The sequence below is a fragment of the Adelges cooleyi genome, unplaced genomic scaffold (assembly GCF_023614345.1).
Source record: "Adelges cooleyi isolate 19-005CV unplaced genomic scaffold, UGA_ACOO_1.1 ACOO_flye_CR_arks_rails_tigmint_CR_PRNA_794, whole genome shotgun sequence".
NCBI classification, from domain to species: domain Eukaryota; kingdom Metazoa; phylum Arthropoda; class Insecta; order Hemiptera; family Adelgidae; genus Adelges; species Adelges cooleyi.
This window is the reverse complement of record NW_026096507.1, coordinates 61,797-85,172: the sequence shown is the minus strand read 5'-3', so window position 1 is coordinate 85,172 and position 23,376 is coordinate 61,797. Positions and strand designations below refer to the sequence as shown.

General features: G+C 25.8%; 1 protein-coding gene across 1 annotated transcript in view; it reads right to left on the bottom strand.

Moving 5' to 3' along the window:
- The window catches only part of LOC126845491 (cytochrome P450 4c21-like), a 105,272-nt gene extending 87,311 nt beyond the window's left edge, over positions 1–17,961 (bottom strand). Inside the window, exons 1-8 of the mRNA XM_050584136.1 lie at positions 17,855–17,961; positions 17,458–17,666; positions 16,695–16,889; positions 16,184–16,433; positions 15,762–16,053; positions 15,407–15,483; positions 15,143–15,332; positions 14,961–15,050 (exon numbers count right to left, since the gene is read on the bottom strand). Coding sequence (XP_050440093.1) covers positions 14,961–15,050; positions 15,143–15,332; positions 15,407–15,483; positions 15,762–16,053; positions 16,184–16,433; positions 16,695–16,889; positions 17,458–17,666; positions 17,855–17,875 — 1,324 coding nt within the window. The 5' untranslated portion in view covers positions 17,876–17,961. The remainder of the gene's footprint in view (positions 1–14,960; positions 15,051–15,142; positions 15,333–15,406; positions 15,484–15,761; positions 16,054–16,183; positions 16,434–16,694; positions 16,890–17,457; positions 17,667–17,854) is intronic.
- Between the last annotated feature and the right edge of the window lie 5,415 nt (positions 17,962–23,376).

The following is a 23,376-nucleotide window of genomic DNA, read 5'->3' as shown; positions in this document are numbered from 1 at the left end:
AAAAGTTTTTGTTATTTAAAGTTTAAGTTGGTGATGTATATAACGAAGCATTTTTAGAAATATTCAAATCAGACAATCAGATTATAATTTAAAATGTATTATGTTTTAAACAGAAAAAAAAAAGTCATAATCATCAATTTAAATATAACCATTTATAAATGTATACAAAATAAAATATATGCATTTAGTTAATGATGCCTCATCATAAGAATATGAACAATTACGTATTAAAATACAATTAAAAATTATTTTAAATTCAAGTCAAATTTACATATGTACAAATTATAAAAGAATACTTTAATAAAAAAATGCAGTTTAAAAAATAACACTATCTATCGAAACGTTATTTTGGTTTTTAGTCAATGTCCAATTAAAATGGATTTGATAACAATCGCGTTTATAAATTAGTTTTATCTAATTAGTCATAACAGACCGCACGTCTGTGCGCGGGCCAAATTCTAACAATGCAAGTGTAACTTTCACGAACCAATTCCCACGGTTTTTCTAACCATCATATACCTATCTGCTTCCTCTTATAATGGGCTTTTGAAATTTGAAACATAGATTCAGGCTTAAGAAGCTTAGGACTCTGTAAAAAATTGAGACCTTAATATGCATCATAAAACGAAAATTTATAAAATTGCGGATATTGTAAGAGTTATTGAGTATCTAATCCTTAATGAAACACTATGTAAAGCCAATATCTTTGCTAAATCAATTAATTCGTTGAGTATTGCTTTAAGAGAATAAAAATCTCTGCCCGTATTAAGTTTAAACTTTAATACTTAAATATTAATAATTTTAAAATGTTTGAGGCAACGAAACCCTGTAAAACAATATGGTTTGTAAAAAATATTAGGCGATGTTTAATGCTAACTTTAGTGTCTTGTAAAGGTTGACGACTATTATCAACAATCAAAATTTGTTTATTTTGGAAACTACTATAGCAACAATAATAATAGTTCAAATAAAAGAAAATACTGTTCGATTAATTTATTATGAAAACATTTTAAATGTTATTTAGAATTGTCTGATTGTTTATGGATACAAATCTGGTTAGGTTAGGTATTATACAAAAATAAAGTCAAGTTGAAACAACATATAATTAATATGCCAGTGAATTCCGATCACTGGTATATTGGAATATGTTTTACTTTATAATCTAAACTAATATCTGTATATTTTATACAAAAGTTTAAAATACCAATTATCTAATAATGTCGGCTATAACAAGGTATAACCCTCAAGTTTTAAACAGGTATACACACAGTAATTTAATAAAAATTAGTACAAAATAAATGTACCTAAAACAAACATAAATGCATCCTCCAAACCTTCGAGTACAATCTCTTTTCCTGTTTTTTATTCTCTTTTCTCGGAATATAACACAAATGTCTTTAAGTAATTTTAAATTTCATCCACGCAGTAGAAACGGCACGTAAATTGTGTTGAATGAAATACATTTATAGAAAATAACAATACCCAATTACGTAGCAACTCAGAATGTGGTGACCAGTTAATGCAATCAACAAAGTTTTAAAAAAAAATATTCACATTTAGCTTCCCATTACAACACAAAGCCAAGGAGATCAAATACTTACAAGGATGAATAAAATATGTACAACATTTTTTTATACCATTTGTTTTATATCAAAAAACCTTTTTGGGTTTTTTTTCTTTAAAAAAGTAACATTTTTCAAATGTTTGCCAATCTTAAACAATTACCTCACTATCGACTGACTGTGGTAACATCGATATATTTAATTATAAATATTAGGTTTTTGAATTTGATTCGTTCTTTGATTAAAGCAATAGATGCATATCGCAAACACTTCATTGGCTTAGGTCATATTATCCCCCAAAAGAAGAACACAAACTATAAAAATTACCACTAAACACGAATGAAATTAATTACAATGAAGAAGATGAAAGATAAAGCTGATGTTTTCTTATGATATAAGTAATTTACTTGATAGGCCAATAAAAAACTATGTCCGCTTTGTGACTGGCCGTCTCTCGAACACACACAATCTTATTATGCAAAATAAATTATTTTGTTTTATGCGACGTTTAATGTAAAGTTATTATGAATAGTTAAGGAGACAATTTCACCGTGCAAACGACTGTAGTACATATTTTGTTTGCCACGTGACATAGATATTTTATAACAAACGTTTTGTTTTCGGCCGTGTACTTATACTACCTACTATTATCAATTGTAAAGATTTTCGTCAAAATGTAATTGTATATTTATTAAGACAATTATCAAAAAACTGCAAATCAGTGAGGTTGGAGAGCATACTGAGGACGGTTAGGTAATTGGTCTACAGGAATTATATATATAACTGATAAAATTACTTTTAAACTACTTTAAACGCTTCGACGCAAACCTTTAATTAGCTTGTTCAAAACAGTACAGCCAAAACCATGCACGGTATCGATAAACCAGCACTGTAAGAAATTGTCAAAACAATTCTTGGGACCTCCCCATTTTTTTTTTTTTCAAAAATATAGTGACATAAATCTCACGTTAGGAATGCTATTGAAATGTCGACGATTTTAGTTACAATTTTTGTACTCAATAAAAATGTTTATTTCCATTACAATAAACCTTTGTGGTCTGAACAGAATGCGCCACCATGTGAGTAAAATACTTTTTATGAGATTTAAATAACTGAAATTTATAAAAGTAACTTTTAGCTTCGATGCAAAGCGGGGAAGGTATTGGTTTTACTGTAGTGTAGGCTTTTTTGTGTCTGGAAACACTGTATTTTTTTTAATACTGAACCAATTCTTCCGAGTAGTAACTCTAGGTTTGTAGGACAAATTATTAATGTTGTAAAAATTAGCACAACAAGTTGAAATAAATTTACATTAATCAAAAGAATTTTCTAGAATCTTAAACTAAAATATTTCCCCGTGTTAAATTAATAAGATTTAAAATTTTCATTAAATTTGATTAAATCAAACAGTTTTTGATTTACTTCTGTGGTGATGTTGACTGCCGTGATGGTCAAATTTTATCTTACTCTAACATAATGGACTTAATTAAAAAATATTTTTTTTTTAGAAGACGGACTCAAGAGCAAATGATAATGGTGAAATCAAGTTAAACGAATAGGAATAAAAATGTACAATTTATTGATGTTTTATACTAAGATCCTTAATATGTGAAACATTTATAAGATTAGCACCATCTATATTATACGTAAACAGTTCAAAAGATCGTTTACGACAAAACGTGATCTGAAAATATTTAGAGATATATTTTAAACATAGACCATTTGAAATTTACAACACACCAGTTATAAACTCTGTTTAAATTCTCCTGCTAATTGCGAAAATAAAAACAACTCAACCAACACTTGTACAGAATTTACATCATCGGCCAAATAGAAACAGCAAGAATGATGGAATAAATCAGCAAGATCATAGATACACATTTAGAATAGTTATGAAGATAAGTGCCCACGCTAGAAGACTCCACCGATAACACGTATTCCGGAAGAAATAAAATCATTAATACTAACTTTATGCGACCTATTTAAAATAAGGGTTCTTCAGTTCAATTTTTTTTAATTTATCAATTACAACAGTATGATTTAATGAAGCAAGCATTAGTTAATATCAATAAAACATTGCATCTACACGCCCTCTGATCGCAACAGTAGAAACAATATCTAAATAAAATACAACTAGATATAACAATTGTCGATTTAATATTAAATAGTATTATTGTTATAATATTGATTATAAATTAAAATCGTATAATTTGTTTTTGCGGTACACTATTGCCAATCAGCATAAAGAGTATTAAGATAAATATGAAAGGGTGTTAAATTATTCGAATAAATACATACTAATAAAAAAAAAATGTACATAGAACCCAGTGCTTTTTTCTACTCCAAACCATTTTCCAGCTTACACCATTTTATTTTTTTAATTTAAGATATTTTCGTTAACTATGCATCCTAATATACAATATTGAAATCCAATAAAAATATCCTGAGAAACAAAACACTTCGTAATATGAATTTATGAATTTCATAGAGTTTTGATTCTTTATGTATAATTATGTTAATAACAAAAAAAATGTATTTAAATTTGGTTTTAAGACAGTAAACAATCTCAGTAAGTTCTACTCAGTTACAAAATACCTAAATACTATAAACTACTCATTACTTTCTTGATTCTATTTTAACGTAACATCCGTTAATAAATTCCAGTGCTATGGTACACGATAGTTTAAGTTCCTTTGGCGTAGGGCATTTTTCTGATGGCGAAAAACGGGAGGACCTTACAAGAGTAGATATCGCAGTCTTCATTTGGAGCATTGCGTATTTCATTCCAATACAGTTTCGTGTGCCACCACTAAAGGGAATGTACGCAAAAGGATGACGACTGCGACAAACGTCAGGTAAGAAGTTGTCAGGATTAAATTTTTCTGGATCCTTATAGCTTTGTGGATTTAAATGCAAACAATAAATGGGAATCGCAATAATTGTCTCTGTAACAAAATAATATTTCACTACTATTAATTAGGTTCTGTGAAGACATGTAATTTAAAAACATTTATTTTTTATTTTTAATAGGTTCTACCCGCCGGGATTAGATATTTTCCAATCATCATTTCGTTTTCTACTTGTCTGTGCACTAGAGGAACAGCTGGATAAAGTCGCATGGTTTCTTTGATCACGCGTTCTAAGTATTCCATTTTTTGTAAATCCTCGTATGTAGGCGGTCGACTTAAATCACCATCCGAAAATATTGAATTTATTTCTTGATATACCTAGGGTCAAATATAATTAAATAATTTTAATTTTTTACAAATATGGATTTGTAATTTATTACAGAAATAATTACATTTTGTTGAACATCTTGATGATGAGCCAGCATAAATATAATTAATGAATTTGCTTTTGCAGTTGTTTCATGTCCCGCTTAAACAAAATTTTGGAAAAAGTACTTCTTATTGTAAGTTAAAATAGTAATTTTTGGTGGTAGGGTTTTGATTTTAAAGAGAATGAGATGTAGAACATATAATGTATTAAAAGGGTTTACAAGTATATTAACAGAAACATAACAATAAATAATGCATCAATGAAATACCAATATTTTTAACTAAAAAAAAAAGCTAGAACACATTGCTAAAATTTACTTTTTACCGCTATAGAATTTGAATAATATATTGCTTACCACTTATAATGGTTATAAGTTCGTCCTCCATTTCTTTATGTGTTATTTGATGTTCGTTTGCTAACAGAATTTCAATTAGATGTTTAGGCTTTTGATAACTACAATCTTCATCACGACACTCGTTAATAGTAGAATTAGCTTTTTCATTGATTTCGACTTTTTTCTTCTGGATTAAACTATTTACAAATTTATGCATTAAATGTTGACTATTTCGTTGTTCATGTTTTCTCGACGACAGTGAAAACAAACTCGAAGTATAAAACCACGGACTTGAAATTCTGTATGCAACGATCTAAAACAAAACAGTAAGCTGCATAACAGAATTTAATTACAACATTGTTAGAGCATAATAATATTTTCTCAGTCTCGCGTGATCTAATGTGGCAACTATAAAAAATAAAATAAAAACAAATAATTTTTACTTCTGCTAGACGTGCATAACTATTTCGGAAATCGCGGTTTTCTTTGTTTTGTGAATTATATTCTTGTCCCAACGCTGTTCTACCAATAGTGTCCATCGATGCTAGGTCAAAAAATCGGCCTATTTCAAGTTCAATTGGTTTTCCTTTACTTTTTTCACTCAATATGTGTTCAAGAACTTTATATTCTTCGTAGAATAAAGTAATCAATGATTTTAAATTTGAATACTTTAGCCATTGATTTATAATTTTCCTAAATAACGTACGTTTTATTAATTATTCATCTCCTTAAAATAGGAACAGTTTGTTTCCTTAGTTTCTTATAAAATATTTATAATCATGATATTATATAATATATCATATATAGGAGGAGTGGCTGAGTGGGTAAGGCGACAGTGTGTTAGCGCTCACTGTCGCCGGTTTGACATCTCATGCAGCGTCGGCCCTGCATGGCCCGTTCAGCTACATGATGATAATGATTATATATATTTATAAATTACAATATTTTACCTGTTTTTTTTATAGTCATGAACATTGTTAGTTGTAATTAGCCCCTTCATCGAGAAAACATCTTCAATTAACGAATAAGGTATATCCTTTTGAAAACAATTGAAACTATTCATTACTATTTCTATATCTTTTGCGTTGGATATACAAACAACCAGCTTGTCAAACAACCAAAATTTAAATAATGAATGCTCGTACCTTTAACATATAGAGCTCGTTTTATAATTTGTCTATAAATACATATATTATATATTTAAACAATTAACATAATAATCACAATCAAAGATTCTTGCATTTAATCCAATTTTAATATATTATACCTTAAAGTTCTGTAGCATGTATGTGTTTCTAAAGACATTTGTGTTAATAATTTGGGCCATAGTAAAAAGCTAACTTTTCCCGAATTGATCATCACATTTTGTTGAAAAAATCGTGATGATATTCATTGGTTCAAGGCTACATTATCCCACAAAATGTATGCAAGTAAACTAAGAGTAATTTACTTTCTTGTATAATAATAAGCTAGTCTTACTACATTGTCTTTATAGTATTCAACAAATTGGAAGAGACACGTATTAATTGTTTATTAAATTAAAAATGTTTTCAGTAACTAGATCAAACCATACCACAAAACCCCACATGATTATTCACGATTACTTACTTCTTGCATAACAGTTTCATACTCTCTAAAAACTTTTCTTGTCCTCGAGTTATAATCGTTAGGTTACCCACAATAAAATGACCTTTTGGACCAGGTATTTGAGCAGCCAAAGTAATTTGTCTTTGTTTTTTTATCCTTTGAATAATTACTATCGATATAACTAACAGGATAGTAAGTGTAATGGATTGAAAATAACTCATATTATAAATCTGAAAAATAAGCAAAATATGAATTAAAAACATTTAACTTACAATATTTTTTGACTCATATCAATCTAAATTCCTGATGGATTAATATAGTTATACAGTGTGTACTTTTTAATGATATTATGGTTTCACTGTTGTAAGTTTTAAAACAAATATTACATTTTTTAAATTTTGGTTCCTTATACAAGTTTTTCTTGGAATATAATTTAGCGTACCTTAGTATATATTTCTCTAAAGAATGTTGTATATATTAATAGTACTATTATAAAAAAAACTCTATATTCCATCCATGACGAGCAAAATATATATTCATATAAGTAAATATATATGTTTTCTTAAATTTAATGACGTAATATGCTTGTTAAGGTTAACTACATAAAGTACCAAAACATAAAATGTATTTAACATTTTTAGTAAAACTTACTTGTTGAAATGGAAAATTCATGTTTTTTGCTGATGAAATTCTTTAGTCATATACTCGTAGTGTGTACTTTATATTGATATTATGGATTCACTATTGTAAGTTTTAAACACAAATAGTAAATTTCTGATAATCTGGTTTTTTATATAAGTTTTCCTCGGAATTTAATTTATTGTATATTATATTATGTTATTTCATTTTTATTTCCACGGTTTCTCTTCGATAATAACTCTTCAATAATTAAAAGTATATAGTAATATATTTATTTTTAATATAAATGTAAATATTTCATCCTAAATTTTATATAATATGCTTCAGTAAATTTTGAATAACTTGAAAAAAATGTTTTAATTAAACTTGGAAACTAGCGTTTGGCAATGAGTTATTCAAAATAACCTAGTAGGAAATTTTGACATATGTATATTATACTTTATTTAATTAATTAGCAAGCTAAAAAGACGTTACGCAATAATACACATTATATCAAATTAAAAAAAAACGTAAATAAGAAGCCACTATATTAGAAAGAGACTAGGTTCTATTTGGACCTACAACAGGTTATAAAATATTATCAGAAAGTATAAAATATTATTGTATTAAGAAGTATAGTTGTTATTTTTTTACAAATGCGTGCTTTATTGTCATAAGTATTATGTAGTTCTAACTTTCTACTGTATAAACACTATTATTTACTAATATTTTTTAATTTGATTAATAGATTTAGCAAAGATATTGGCTTGACATAGTTTTTAATTAAGGATAAGACATTTAATATCTCTTACAATATCCGCAATTTTATCAATTTTCGTTTTATGATGCATATTATTTATTTTGTATAGGTATATAAAAGGTTATAGTATTTAAATTCACTGTTTTTTTGTACTCAGATAAAAATAATTCAACATTCCACCCTTCCACCAGATATAAATTTTAGTTTTAAATAACTTTTAATCTAATAACCCAAACCTTGTTTTCAACCACTTTACTTCCAAACTGTCGCGATTTAAGAATCTTTTTGGCGTCTGAACCGCGGTTTAACACTACTTCCTAATATGGCCTAAGAAAATTTTTTTGTTCGCCTATTTAGTTGATAATCGATCAACTAGAGAACAGCGAAAGTTACACGGCTGACCTCACATGTTTAAATTCATTGCATTCAATAAAGCCTTAAAGACCTAAGACGACCTAAAAATATCGTAAAAGAATCTTAAATTTGAAAAAGAATATTACATATACAATTATGTTTAATTTTTTTTTAAATAACTTAAAGGTGCATTGCTGTAAAAATTTTTATTGTGTGTTTGTACTTTTTTCTAAATTAAAGATAGTTATTCCATTAGAATTCTTAACTTTAAAAAACTACACAATTTTGTTTAAAACATAATACATTTTAAATTATAATCTGATTGTCTGATTTGAATATTTCTCAAAATGCTTCATAATATACACCACGATCATAAACTTTAAATAGCAATAACTTTTGAACAGTGTGTTATAAAAAACTTTTTTAACATTTGTGTATTTAAAATATTAATCGATTACAGAATATTCCAACAAATTTATTGGTTCCCATTTAAAATTTTAAAAGTTAATACCATGCTTGCGCTAACTACTTATAGTATGATTTTAGATTCAAGCGTTAAATGTGCCTAAAATAAAACCTACCAATATCCAAATATCTGAATTTGAAAAATTAATTAAATAAACTAATTAAATAAAACTAATATATAAATGCAATTGTTATAACATCCATTTTAATTTGACCTTAACTAGAAACAAACATAATGTTTAGATAGATAATGTTATTTTTTAACTTTTATTATTTTATTTTAATATTCTTTTATAATTTGTACATGTGTATATTGACAGTTAATATAACTTGTACTTAAAAAAATATTCAACTGTATTATAATACGTAATTTTTTTTTATTCTTATGATGAGGCATCATTAAACATCTAAATGAATATATTTTATTTTGTATAGGTATACAAAATGTTATAGTATTTAAATTAACTGTTTTTTTGTACTCAGATAAAAATAATTCAACATTCCACCCTTCCTCCAGACCAAAATTTTAAATAATAAGAGGAGTTTCGTTGGTATTATTTATAGGTAATAATAATATTTCTATCCGTTTTAATTTTAAACTTTAATAATTAAATAATATTGAAAATATAATCTTTGAAGCAATAAAACACAGTAAAAATATGGTTTAAAATTATTAACAGAAGATATTTAATGCCAACTTTAGTGTCTTGTAAAGATTAATTTAGCTAATCTTGGAAGCTATTGTTTGAAAATGTGTTATTCAAAATTACCCAGTAGGACATTTTTACATAATATTTATACCATAATTTTTAAATTAATTAGCATTTAAAAATCGTTTCGTAATAATACACATTATATTAGATTAATAATAAAACGTAAATAACAGAGTTAAAAAACCGTGGGAATTGGTTCGTAAAAGTTACACTTACATTGCTGAAATTTAGCCTGCGCACAAACGTGTAGTCTGTTATAATTATTTAAATAAAACTAATTTATAAATGCCATTGTTATCAAATCCATTTTAATTTGACCTTAGCTAAAAACAAACATTATGATTAGATAGATAATGTTAGTTTTCAACCTTCATTACTTTATTTAAATATGCATTTATAATTTGTACATATTAAGTATATTTACTGATAATATTATTCCAACTCATTTTAAAAACATTTTCAATAGTATTATAATACTTAATTGTTCTTATTCTTAAGATGAGGCATCATTAACCATCTAAATGCATATATTTTATTTTGTATAGGTTTACAAAAGGTTATAGTATTTAAAAGGTTTTGGTATTTAAATTTACTGTTTTTTTGTACTCAGATAAAAATAATTCAACATTCCACCCTTCCACCAGACATAATTTTTAATTTTAAATAACTTTTAAAGTAATTATCCAAAACTTATTTTCATCCACTAAACTTCCAAACTGTCGCGATTTAAGAATCTTGTTGGCGGTTGAGCCGCGATTTAACACCACTTCTTATTATGGCCTAAAAAATGTATCACTTTTGTTCGCCTATTTAGTTGATAATCGATCAACTAGGGAACAGCGAAAGTTACACGGCTGACCTCACATGTTCAAATGCATTGCATTCAATAAAGGCTTAAAGGCCTAAGGCGACCTAAAAATATCGTTAAAGAATCTTAAATTTGAAAAAGAATAATACATTTACAATTATGTTTAAATTTTTTAAAATAACTTAAAGATGTTTAAATTTGTTATTGTGTGTTTGTTTTTTTCTAAATTAAAGATAGTTATTCCATTCAAATTCTTAACTTTAAAAAACTAAACAATTGTGTTTAAAACCTAATACATTTTAAATTATAATCTGATTGTCTGATTTGAATATTTCTAAAAATGCTTCATAAAATACACACGAACATAAACTTTAAATAGCAATAACTTTTGAACAGTATGTTATAAAAAACTTTTTTAACATTTGTGTATTTAAAATATTAATCGACTACAGAATATCCCAACAAATTTAGGGGTTCCCGGTTTAAATTTTAAAAGTTAATACCATGCTTGCGCTAACTACTTATAGTATGATTTTAGATTCAAGCGTTAAATGTGCCTAAAATAAAACCTACCAATATCCAAATATCTGAATTTGAAAAATCAAAATCAGCTCTAAAATTTAGACGTTTTCTTCATATTTTAGATATCTTACAATGTAATATGGCTAAAATCAATTTAAATATAATACAAAAATAAATTTGTTTAATTTATGTATTCGAAAAAGTGACTAAAGGCATGATATAGTTGATATGATATAGTTTTAAAATGTTGATTAATAGGTAGATTTTCATTGAGAATGGCTCAAAGGTAACAATCATCTTTTTACCCGTTGTAAGATTAAACTTTAATTCTTAAATAATATTAATGTATCATATTTCATGCAATAAAAACACTGTAAAAAAATGTGGGTTTTTATTAATATGAGATGGTATATTTGCTAACTTTAGTGCCTTGTAAAGGTTAACTACATAAAGTACTAAGACATGTTTGAAAAATAAAATAAAAACACGTATTTAATATTTTTAGTAAAACTTACTTGTTGAAATAGAAAATTCATGTTTTTGATTGCTGTTGAAATTATATAGTTTCAGTGTGTAAGTCTTAAACACAAATGGTAAATTTCTAATATTCTTGTTCCTTTTATACGTTTTTCTTAAAATTAAATTTTTTGTATATATTATACCTATTAATGTTTATTTCAATTGTTTCTCTTCAATTCAGACTTTAATTAAAATTATATAATAATTTTTTAATTTTTTATATAAATGCAAATATTTTTTACAAAATTTAATATTTTTCATTAATTTTTTTTCACATAATTAAATTTTTACATTTAACTTCTTATAGCGGGGAATTTTAATGTCACTATAATATACTAAAAGACACTAAATAGAATAAATAGCTAACGCAAATGCACAACGCATTATGAATTTAATTTTTGTATTATTTTAAAAGAATATAAAGCTTAGAACATCTATAATACGGCCAAGTAAATGAAAATTATAAAAAATTCATTAATTATATTATGATACAAATTACTTACTCGAAAGCAGCATCCATTTTACATAAACAGCGTGGAAGTACAAACAAAATGGTAAAATATCTCGTAATAGATGAAAATATAAATAAATGCCAAAAATAGACTTCTAATAACTTTCTTTAAGTTTAACAATTCTTAGCATTTTCTTGATGGTTTTGATGTGAATAGGTAATTATAACTATAATTACCCATTCACAAATATTGGTACCTAACATTTCAAATGTTTCTTTTTCTTCAATAATCTATTTTAAATGATTTATGATTTATGTTATCCACAAAAAAAATCTTCCTTCAACTGTATGTATAATAATTCCAACTCTGTTCATAATTTAATATATCAGTTTGAGGTTATCTATGTTAAACGGTTTTTTACAGTTGATTGATTGAATAATTTGTTAGTTTAACAAAAACAGACTTCTAATAACTTATTTAAGTTTAACAATTCTTAGCATTTTCTTGATTGTTTTAATAGGTAATATTTAATTTAGTTTAACACGAATTGACCTTGCCCGATATTATGATTTTATCATTTATGGTATATTTTATGGTCTTGCAGTTTTAAATGATTGTACTTTTGATTTTGATTAATGAAATCATACTTTATGAGTTATTATGATGGTATAAATACTGTTTTTGTATTATATAGCATATACTAGTTTATAAATGTTTGGGTAATATTTTTAAGAATTTTTTTTTATATAAATTTTATTTTATTGACATAATGTGTACATTATAAAAAATACTATTTATGTACCGAAACATAAGGCGTTGATTTTTATGCGTATCTACAAGGTAAGTATACTACTTTATTGGAGTTACATAACTAACACCAAAAACTATAAAATAAAGGATTTCATGACTTGTATGTCATTAAATCTATTGTTATATAACCTTTTTCTTTAAATGACCCACTATGTGTTATAAAAAATTGTGCCTAGTTGCGAAAAATAATGTTTTCGGTTGCTGATGAAATTATATTATACAGGTATCCCACAAAAAAAGACAAATGAAATAACTTTTTTTTTTTTTATATTAAGATAAATACAGGCTTTAACGATTTAGTTATTATCCTAAGTGTACATTCTATATAGGAAATTAAAAATTATTTATACACCGCGTGTAGGCTTAATCTATATTATCTTTTGTTTAAGTGAATATTTTTAACTTTTTTTTTTCAATCAATTTATACTCATTTGCACTATAAGCACCATATTTTTTATTGCACTTTACTATTTTATTATTTTTAATTATTCAAAATTTGAGTAAAGTTTCACGTTTAAACACTCAAAAGTCAAAATTCAAAAAATAATCAAAAACGTTGTCAAATTGATCACAACAAGGTGTGACACATTTTCAATGTTCAAAAGAATTTTTTAGAATCTTATACTAAAACATTTTCTTGTCATTAATTAATATGACTTAATTTTTTCTTGAAATTTAATTAAATCAAACAGTTAACTAACTAGTTTTTGATTTCCATCCGTGATGATTATGTTCACCGTGATGGTCAATTTTTTTCTTATACTTTCTAGAGAAATCTAACATCATAAACAACATAAAATAATATTTTTTTTTTATTTGACGCATTCAAGGGCACATGACAAAGATAGTTAAAGTTATACAAATAGGAATAAAAATGTAATAACATTTTTTAGCTTTACACTAAGATCCTTAATATGCGAAACATTTATAAGATTAGCACTATACGTAAACAGTTCAAAAGATCGTTTACGACAAAACGCGATGTGAAAATGTTTAGAGGTATATTATAAACATAGACCATTTGACATTTACAACACACCAGTTATAAACTCTGTTCAAATTCTCCTGCTAATTGCGAAAATAAAAACAACTCAACAAACACTTGTATAGAATTTACATCATCGGCCAAATAGAAACAGCAAGAATGATGGAATAAATCAGCAATATCATAGATACACATTTAGAATAGTTATGTAGATAAGTGCCCACGCTAGAAGACTCCACAGACAACACGTATTCCGGAAGAAATAACATTATTAATAATAACTTGATGCGACCTACCTGAAGGTTGAGAACCAAAACATTTAAAATAAGGGTTCTTCAGTTCGACTTTTTTTAATTTATCAATTAAAACGTTATAGATTTAATGAGGCAAACATTAGTTTATATCAATAAAAAATGGCATCTACACGCCCTCTGATCGCAACAGTAGAAACAATATCTAAATAAAATACAACTAGATTTAGCAATTGTCGATTTAATATTAAACAAAATTATTGTTATAATATTGATTATAAATTAAAATCGTACAATTTGTTCTTGTGGTACACTATTGCCAATCAACATAAAGAGTATTAAGATAAATATGAAAGGGTGTTAAATTATTCGAATTAATACATATTAATAAAAAAAATGTACATAGAACCCAGTGCTTTTTTCTACTCCAAAACATTTTCCAGCTTACACCATTTTATTTTTTTAATTTAAGATATTTTCGTTAACTATACATCCTATTATACAACATTGAAATCCAATAAAAATATCCTGAGAAACAAAACACTTCGTATTATGAATTTATGAATTTCATAGAGTTTTGATTCTTTATGTAAAATTACGTTAATAACAAAAAAAAGTGTATTTAAATTTGGTTTTAAGACAGTAAACAATCTCAGTAAGTTCTACTCAATTACAAAATACCTAAATACTATAAACTACTCATTACTTTCTTGATTCTATTTTAACGTAACATCCGTTGATAAATTCCAGTGCTATGGTACACGATAGTTTAAGTTCCTTTGGCGTAGGGCATTTTTCTGATGGCGAAAAACGGTAGGACCTTACAAGAGTAGATATCGCAGTCTTCATTTGAAGCATTGCGTATTTCATTCCAATACAGTTTCTTGTGCCGCCACTAAAAGGAATGTACGCATAAGGATGACGACTGCGACACACGTCAGGTAAGAAGTTGTCAGGATTAAATTTTTCTGGATCCTTATAGCTTTGTGGATTTAAATGCAAACAATAAATGGGAATCGCAATAATTGTGTCTGTAACAAAATAATATTTGACAACTATTAATAAGGTTCTGTGAAGACATGTAATTTAAAAACATTTATTTTTTATTTTTAATAGGTTCTACCCGCCGGGATTAGATATTTTCCAATCATCATTTCGTTTTCTACTTGTCTGAGCACTAGAGGAACAGCTGGATAAAGTCGCATGGTTTCTTTGATAACGCGTTCTAAGTATTCCATTTTTTGTAAATCCTCGTATGTAGGCGGTCTGTTTAAATTACCATCCGAAAATATTGAATTTATTTCTTGATACACCTAGGGTCAAATATGATTAAATAATTTTAATTTTTAATAAATATGGAATTGTAACTTATTACAGAAATAATTACAATTTGTTGAACATCTTGATGATGAGCCAGCATAAATATAATTAATGAATTTGCTTTTGCAGTTGTTTCATGTCCCGCTTAAACAAAAATTTGGAAATAGTGCTTCTTATTGTAAGTAAAAAAATTATTTTTGGGGGTAGGGTTTTGATTTTGAAGAGAATGAGATAAGTTGTTTCCTTATTTGTTATTATAAGAAGAACATATGATGTATTCAAAAGTTTTACAAGTATAATAACAGAAACATAACAATAAATATTGCATCAATGAAATACCAATATTTTTAACTAAAAAAAAAGCTTGAACACATTGCTAAATTTTACCTTTTACCGCAATAGAATTTAAATATATTGTTTACCACTTATAATGGTTATAAGTTCGTCCCGCATTTCTTCATGTGATATTTGATGTTCGTTTGCTAACAGAATTTCAATTAAAGATTTAACCTTTTGATAACTACAATCTTCGTCACGACACCCGTTAATCATAGTTTTTGCTTTTTCATTTAGTTCGACTTTTTTCTTCTGGATTAAACCATTTACAAATTTATGCATTAAATGTTGACTATTTCGTTGTTCATGTTTTTTCGATGACAGCGAAAACAAACTCGATATTAAAAACCACGGATTCGAAATTCTGTATGCAAAGATCTAAAACAAAACAGTAAGCTGCATAACAGAATTTAATTACAACATTGTTAGAGCATAATAATATTTTCTCAGTTTCGCGTGATCTATTGAGGCAGCTATAAAAAATAAACTAAAAACAAATAATTTTTACTTCTGCTAGACGTTCATAGTTATTTCGGAAATCATGGTTTTCTTTGTTTTGTGAATTAAATTCTTCTCCCAACGCTGTTCTTCCAATAGTGTCCATCGATGCTAGTTCGAATGCATAGCTTATTTCACATTCAAATGAATTGCTTTTACTATTTTTACTCAATATGTGTTCGAGAATTTTGGATTCTTCGTAGAATAAAGTAATCAATGATTTTAAATTTGAATAATTTAGCCATTGATTTATAATTTTCCTAAATAACGTACGTTTTATTAATTATTCATCTCCTTTAAATAGGAACAGTTTGATTCATTAGTTTCTTATAAAATATTTATTATCATGATATTATATAATATATCATATATAGAAGGAGTGGCTGATTGGGTAAGGCGACAGCGTGTTAACGCTCACTGTCGCCGGTTCGACATCTCATGATGGCAGCGTCGGCCCTGCATGGCCCGTTCAGCTACATGATGATAATTAGTATATATATTTATAAATTACAATATTTTACCTGTTTTTTTTATAGACATGAACATTGTTAGTTGTAATTAGCCCCTTAGCCGAGAAAACATCTTCAATTAACGAATAAGGTATATCCTTTTGAAAACAATTGAAACTATTCATTACTATTTCTATATCTTTTGCGTTGGATATACAAACAACCAGCTTGTTAAACAACCAAAATTTAAATAATGAATGCTCGTACCTTTAACATATAGAGCTCGTTTTATAATTTGTCTATAAATACATATATTATATATTTAAACAATTAACATAATAATCACAATCAAAGATTCTTGCATTTAATCCAATTTTAATATATTATACCTTAAAGTTCTGTAGCATGTATGTGTTTCTAAAGACATTTGTGTTAATAATTTGGGCCATAGTAAAAAGCTAACTTTTCCCGAATTGATCATCACATTTCGTTGAAAAAATCGTGATGATATTCATTAACGGGTTAGTTTTAACTATTTTATCTTTAAACTCCCATACTTAAGTAAATATATGTTATGGATAATAATTTAAATTGTTAATTATCTCGGGTTTGTTTTTTGTTTGGTTCAAGGCTACATTATTCCACAAAATGTATGCAAGTAAACTAAGAGTATTTACTTTCTTGTATAATAATAAGCTGGTCTTACTACATTGTCTTTATAGTATTTCACAAATTGGATGAGACACGTATCAATTGTTTATTAACTTAAAAATGTTTTCAGTAATTAGACAACATTATACCACAAAACACCACATGTTTATTCACGATTACTTACTTCTTGCATAATAGTTTCACATTCTCTAAAAACTTTTCTTGTCCTCGTGTTACAATCGTTGGACTTCCAACAATAAAATTACCTTTTGGACCAGGTATTTGAGCAGCCAAAGTAATTTGCCTTCGGTTTTTTATCCTTTGAATAATTACTACCGATGTAACTAACACAAGTGTAAGTATAATGAATTGAAAATAACTCATATTATAAATCTGAAAATTAAGCAAAATATGAATTAGAAACATATAACTTACAGTGTTTTATGGCTCAAGTCAATCTAAATTGCTGAAGAATTCATATAGATATACAGTGTGTACTTTTTAATGATATTTTGGTTCCACGGTTAACTACATAAAGTACTTTACATGAAGTGTATTTAATTTTTGGTAGTAAAACTTACTTGTTGAAACACGAAAACCATGTTTTCGATGCTGATAAAATTATATGGTTGTACAGTGTGTAAGTTTTAAACACAAATAGTAAGTCTCTGATAATCTGGTTACTTATATAAGTTTCCCTTGGAATTTAATTTATTGTATATATTATGTTAATTCATTTTTATTTCCACGGTTTCTCTTCCGTAATAATTCTACAATAATTAAAGGTATATAAAAATTTGTTGATTTTTAATTTAAATGTGAATATTTCATCCTTAATTTTATATAATATGCTTCAGTGAATTTTGAAAAACTTGAAAAAAATGTTTTAATTAAACTTGGAAACTAGCGTTTGGCAATGAGTTATTCAAAATAACCTAGTAGGAAATTTTGACTTATGTATATTATACTTTTTTTAATTAATTAGCAAGCTAAAAAGACGTTACGCAATAATACACATTATATCAAATTATAATAAAACGTAAATAAGAAGCCCTTATATTAGAAAGACGCTAGGTTCTATTTAAACCTACAACAGGTTATAAAATATTGTCAGAAAGTATAAAATATTATTGTATTAAAAAGTATGTTGTTTTTTTTTTACAAATGCGGGTCATGAGTATTATGTTGTTCTAACTTTCTACTGTATAAACACTATTATTTACTAATATTTTTTAATTAATTGATTTAGCAAAGATATTGGCTTGACAAAGTGTTTTATTAAGGATAAGACACTTAGTATCTCTTACAATATCCGCAATTTTATCAATTTTCGTTTTATGATGCATATTAGAGTCTCAATTTTTTACATCGTCCAAATTTTTTAGTCTGAATCTATGTTTCAAATTTCAAAAGCTGATTATAAGAGGAAGCAGATAGGTATATGAGAGTTAGAAAAACCGTTGGAATTGGTTCGTGAAAGTTACACTGATATTGGTCGAATTTGGCACGCGTACAGATGAGCGGTCAGTAATAACTAATAAAAAAAAACTAACATAATGTTTAGATAGATAATGTTATTTTTTAACCTTCATTATTTTATTAAAATATGCTTTTATAATCTGTACAAATGTATATTTACAGTTAATAAAACTTTATTTTAAAATATTTTTCCATTGTATTATAATACGTAATTGTTTTTATTCTTATGATGAGACATCATTAACCATCTAAATGCATACAATTTATTTTGTATAGGTATATAAAAGGTTATAGTATTTAAATTTACTGTTTTTTTGTACTCAGATAAAAATAATTCAACATTCCACCCTTCCACCAGACATAAATTTTAATTTTAAATAACTTTTAATCTAATTACCCAAAACTTATTTTTAACCACTAAACTTCCAAGCTATCGCGATTTAATAATCTTGTTGGCGGCTGAACCGCGGTTTAACACCACTTCCTATTATGGCCTAAGACAATTTGTTTGTTCGCCTATTTAGTTGATAATCGATCAACTAGAGAACAGCGAAAGTTACGCGGCTGACCTCACATGTTTAAATGCATTGCATTGAATAAAGGCTTAAAGGCCTAAGGTGACCTAAAAATATCGTAAAAGAATCTTAAATTTAAAAAAGAATAATACATATACAATTATGTTTAATTTTTTTTTAAATAACTTAAAGGTGCATTGCTGTAAAATTTGTTATTGTGTGTTTGTACTTTTTTCTAAATTAAATATAGTTATTCCATTAGAATTCTTAACTTTAAAAAACTACACAATTTTGTTTAAAACATAATACATTTTAAATTATAATCTGATTGTCTGATTTTAATATTTCTAAAAATGCTTCATAATATACATCACGAACATAAACTTTAAATAGCAATAACTTTTGAACAGTATGTTATAAAAAACTTTTTTAACATTTGTGTATTTAAAATATTAATCGTACAATGAGTATTGCTTAAAGGTAATAATAATCTTTTTATCCGTTTTAAGATTAAAGTTTAATACATTCATAATATTGACGATATCATAGTTTGAAGCAATAAAGCAGCTGTCAAAATATAAACATTTTTAAATAATATCAAATGCCTACGTTTAGTTATAAGTTTTTTTTGGAGTTTAATTTAGCGTGATCTTAATATGATATATGCTCTATGAATGTTGTATACATATATATAGTATTATTATAGAAAAACTCTTTATTCCATCTATGATGAGCAAAATCATATATTGACATATAAGTAAGTATATAAGTTATCCTAAATATCAATTCCTAATATGTCTTGTAAAGGTTCACTACATAAAGTACTAAAATATTAAATGTATTTATTTTTGGTAGTAAAACTTAATTGTTGAAATGGAAAATTCATGTTTTTGGTTGCTGATGAAATTATATAGTTATACATTGTGTAAGTCTTAAACATAAATAGTAAATTTCTGATATTCTTTTTCCTTTTATACGTTTTTCTTGGAATTTAATTTAGTGTATATATTATTATGTCAATACATTTTTATTTCTATTGTTTTTCTTAGATTCAGTCAGTAATGAAATGTACACAGGTAATAATTTTATTACATATGTAATATTCTTCATTATATTTTTTTCTCATAATGAATTTGTACATTTAACTTTTAAATGGAGAATTTTAATGACACATACTACACTATACTAAAAGACTTTCATTGTTTCATACTAAAACCTATACATAACCTTTTTGCACCCCCGCTAAAATGTAACATAACTCAAAAAACATGATTTTTGAGATTATAGCATATTTTAAATAAATATCATATCATTATTGTGTAAAAACGTCATAAGTCTATTATTAGTTTTCACCGATAAATGGCGCACGTCACTTATGGTATAACATTATTTTACATTATGTTGTCCTTTTTTAAATGACTTTATTAAAAAATGGCATTTTTCCAGTTATGTCACTTTTTAAGCGTGGCTGCTATATATTAAAAAAATAACTATACTAAAAAAATGTATTACAAATTACAATACAAATTGCACACATCTGTTTTTATTAGCTAATTAAATATATTAACCAAACTCTTCTTAATATCAAATCAAACAAATTTATACTGAACTAAAAATTAAGGATTATTAATATACTAATTTCATAAAAACAATATAAGATGTTATTATTATTATGATAATTTTGATATTTTTTCAAAGGGATTATTACTGACTTGTGTCAGCTGTGTGATTTTTATACTTCTAGAATGAATACAGCTATGTAGAGCGACATAATTTTAAATGTACTAGCCAAATTATCCTTAAAATCAAATCAATTTTATTCTGAAAAAGAAGCACACAAATCTCCTGTTTCGGAATAATTATTGGATACTGACCATAGCATAAAACCATTTACAAATTAAAATAGTTCTAAAGAACTTAATATTTGAGAAGCAATAGTAACTCTCTGTTATAATATTTTCTTAAAAAACGATTTTGTTTAATTTTACTCACGATACCTTGTTATACTACACTTTGGTGTTTTTTAATTTAATATTAAGTTTGGCTCTTTAGCCTGTTAATTTATTTTTTAAATATAGTACAATTAATACGCATAATGAATACAAAGTATGTTTAGTAAAAAATAATGTGAACTACCAAGTTGCTAATTTCAAAAACTACGTTAGTAAAATTGTATATTGCTCTACATTTAATAAAAAAAAACAATTGTTTTAATTAACCTTGGGGTTTCATACTAGCGATATAAAAAGTGTTCTTGGAAATTTCATAGTGGAAATTAAATTTTACCTACCTAGTGGGAAATTTTTAAATATATATTTTAACAACCAATTAAATTTTAATAAAAACCAATACCACATCTATAACATCTATAACATCTATTTATAGTATAGTTTAATAGCATAATAAATATAGCTAAATCTAAAAATAACTATTTGTTAAGTATTTTATTTTCATTAATATTTAAATATATATTATAGACACATTATTATGATTCCTATTATTTTAATAGTTTTTAAAAAATTAAGTAATTATTGACGATTCAAGAATAATTAGTAAATAGGAATCACGATAATAGTGTGTATAACAGATATTTATATTTAATATTCAATAGATAATTATTATTATTATTAAATATCGAGAAACGAAGAAATTTAAATAAATGTTTTTCTTTTCTTTGGTGTTATCTGCAGTGATTACATATTTTGTATCGTCGTTTCATTTTCTACTTTCTTGGCCGCCAGGGTTGCATACCTTTAATTATTGTAGAATTATTACGGAAGAGAAACCGTGGAAATAAAAATGAATCAACATAATATATACAATAAATAAAATTCCAAGGAAAACTTATATAAGGAACCAGATTATCAGAAATTTACTATTTGTGTTTAAAACATACACACTGTACAACTATACAATTTCATCAGCACCGAAAACATGGTTTTCGTATTTCAACAAGAAAGTTTTACTACCAAAATTTGGCATTAAAGTATTCCACCTGTTAATATTTATAAATCTTGATTTTTTTACAATGTTTTAGTGTCTCAAATATTAAATCATGCATATTATTTAAGTATTAAAGTTCAAACTTAAAACGGGCAGGAGCATTAATATTTCCTTTAAGCAATAATCAAAAAAACTCCACTTATTATTCAAAATTTTTAAATTATAACAATCACTTCATGCCTTAGGTCACTTTCTTAAATAAATAATGTTAAAATATTTAATTTTTGTATTATATTGTTGAATGTTGAATTATTTTTATCTGAGCACAGGAAAAATAGTCTTGATCATCAATTTAAATATAACCTTTTATAAATCTATACCAAATAAAATATATGCATTAAGTTAATGATGCCTCATTTCAAGAATAAGAACAATTACGTATTATAATACAATTGAAAGTTATTTTAAGTTTAAGTTATATTAACTGTAAATATACACATGTACAAATTATAAAAGAATACTTTAGTAAAATAATGAAGTTTAAAAAATAACATTTTCTATCTAAACTTTATTTTTATTTTTAAAAAATTTCATCAAGATCGGTTAAGCAGTTTCAGAGTTCATCGCAAACAAACATTGTGACTGGAGATTTTCATATAATATATAAAGATAGATAACTTACTTTCTTAAACATTTAAATATTCAAAAGTAATTATAAAAATTAGAAATTTGAAGGTTTTTTTTAAGTAGGGATGTTTGCATATTTTATTAAGTAAGTATATAGTTGTGTTTAATCCAAAAGTATGTTTATTTTTTGTCTTTAATATAAAAATTATAATACTCGTAATAATATTATAGTCCATTATTATTATGGTAACTATTATACCATTATAATCCTTAATTTTCTTTAAAAATAACTTTGATGGGATTATAATAAGAATTGAGTTAATTATATATAAGTTATATCGTGGAAAGCTAACCTAACCTAACAAGTAAGTTTCACTACCAGTTTAATGTTTGAGTGCTTTATGTAGTTAACCTTTATTAGAAACTAATTTTAGCGTTAAATAAAATCTGTTCAATTAAAAACGTTAATTTTTTTACAGTTACGTGGTTTATTGCCACACATAGTATATCATCAATAGAATTTTAGTATTAAAGTTTAA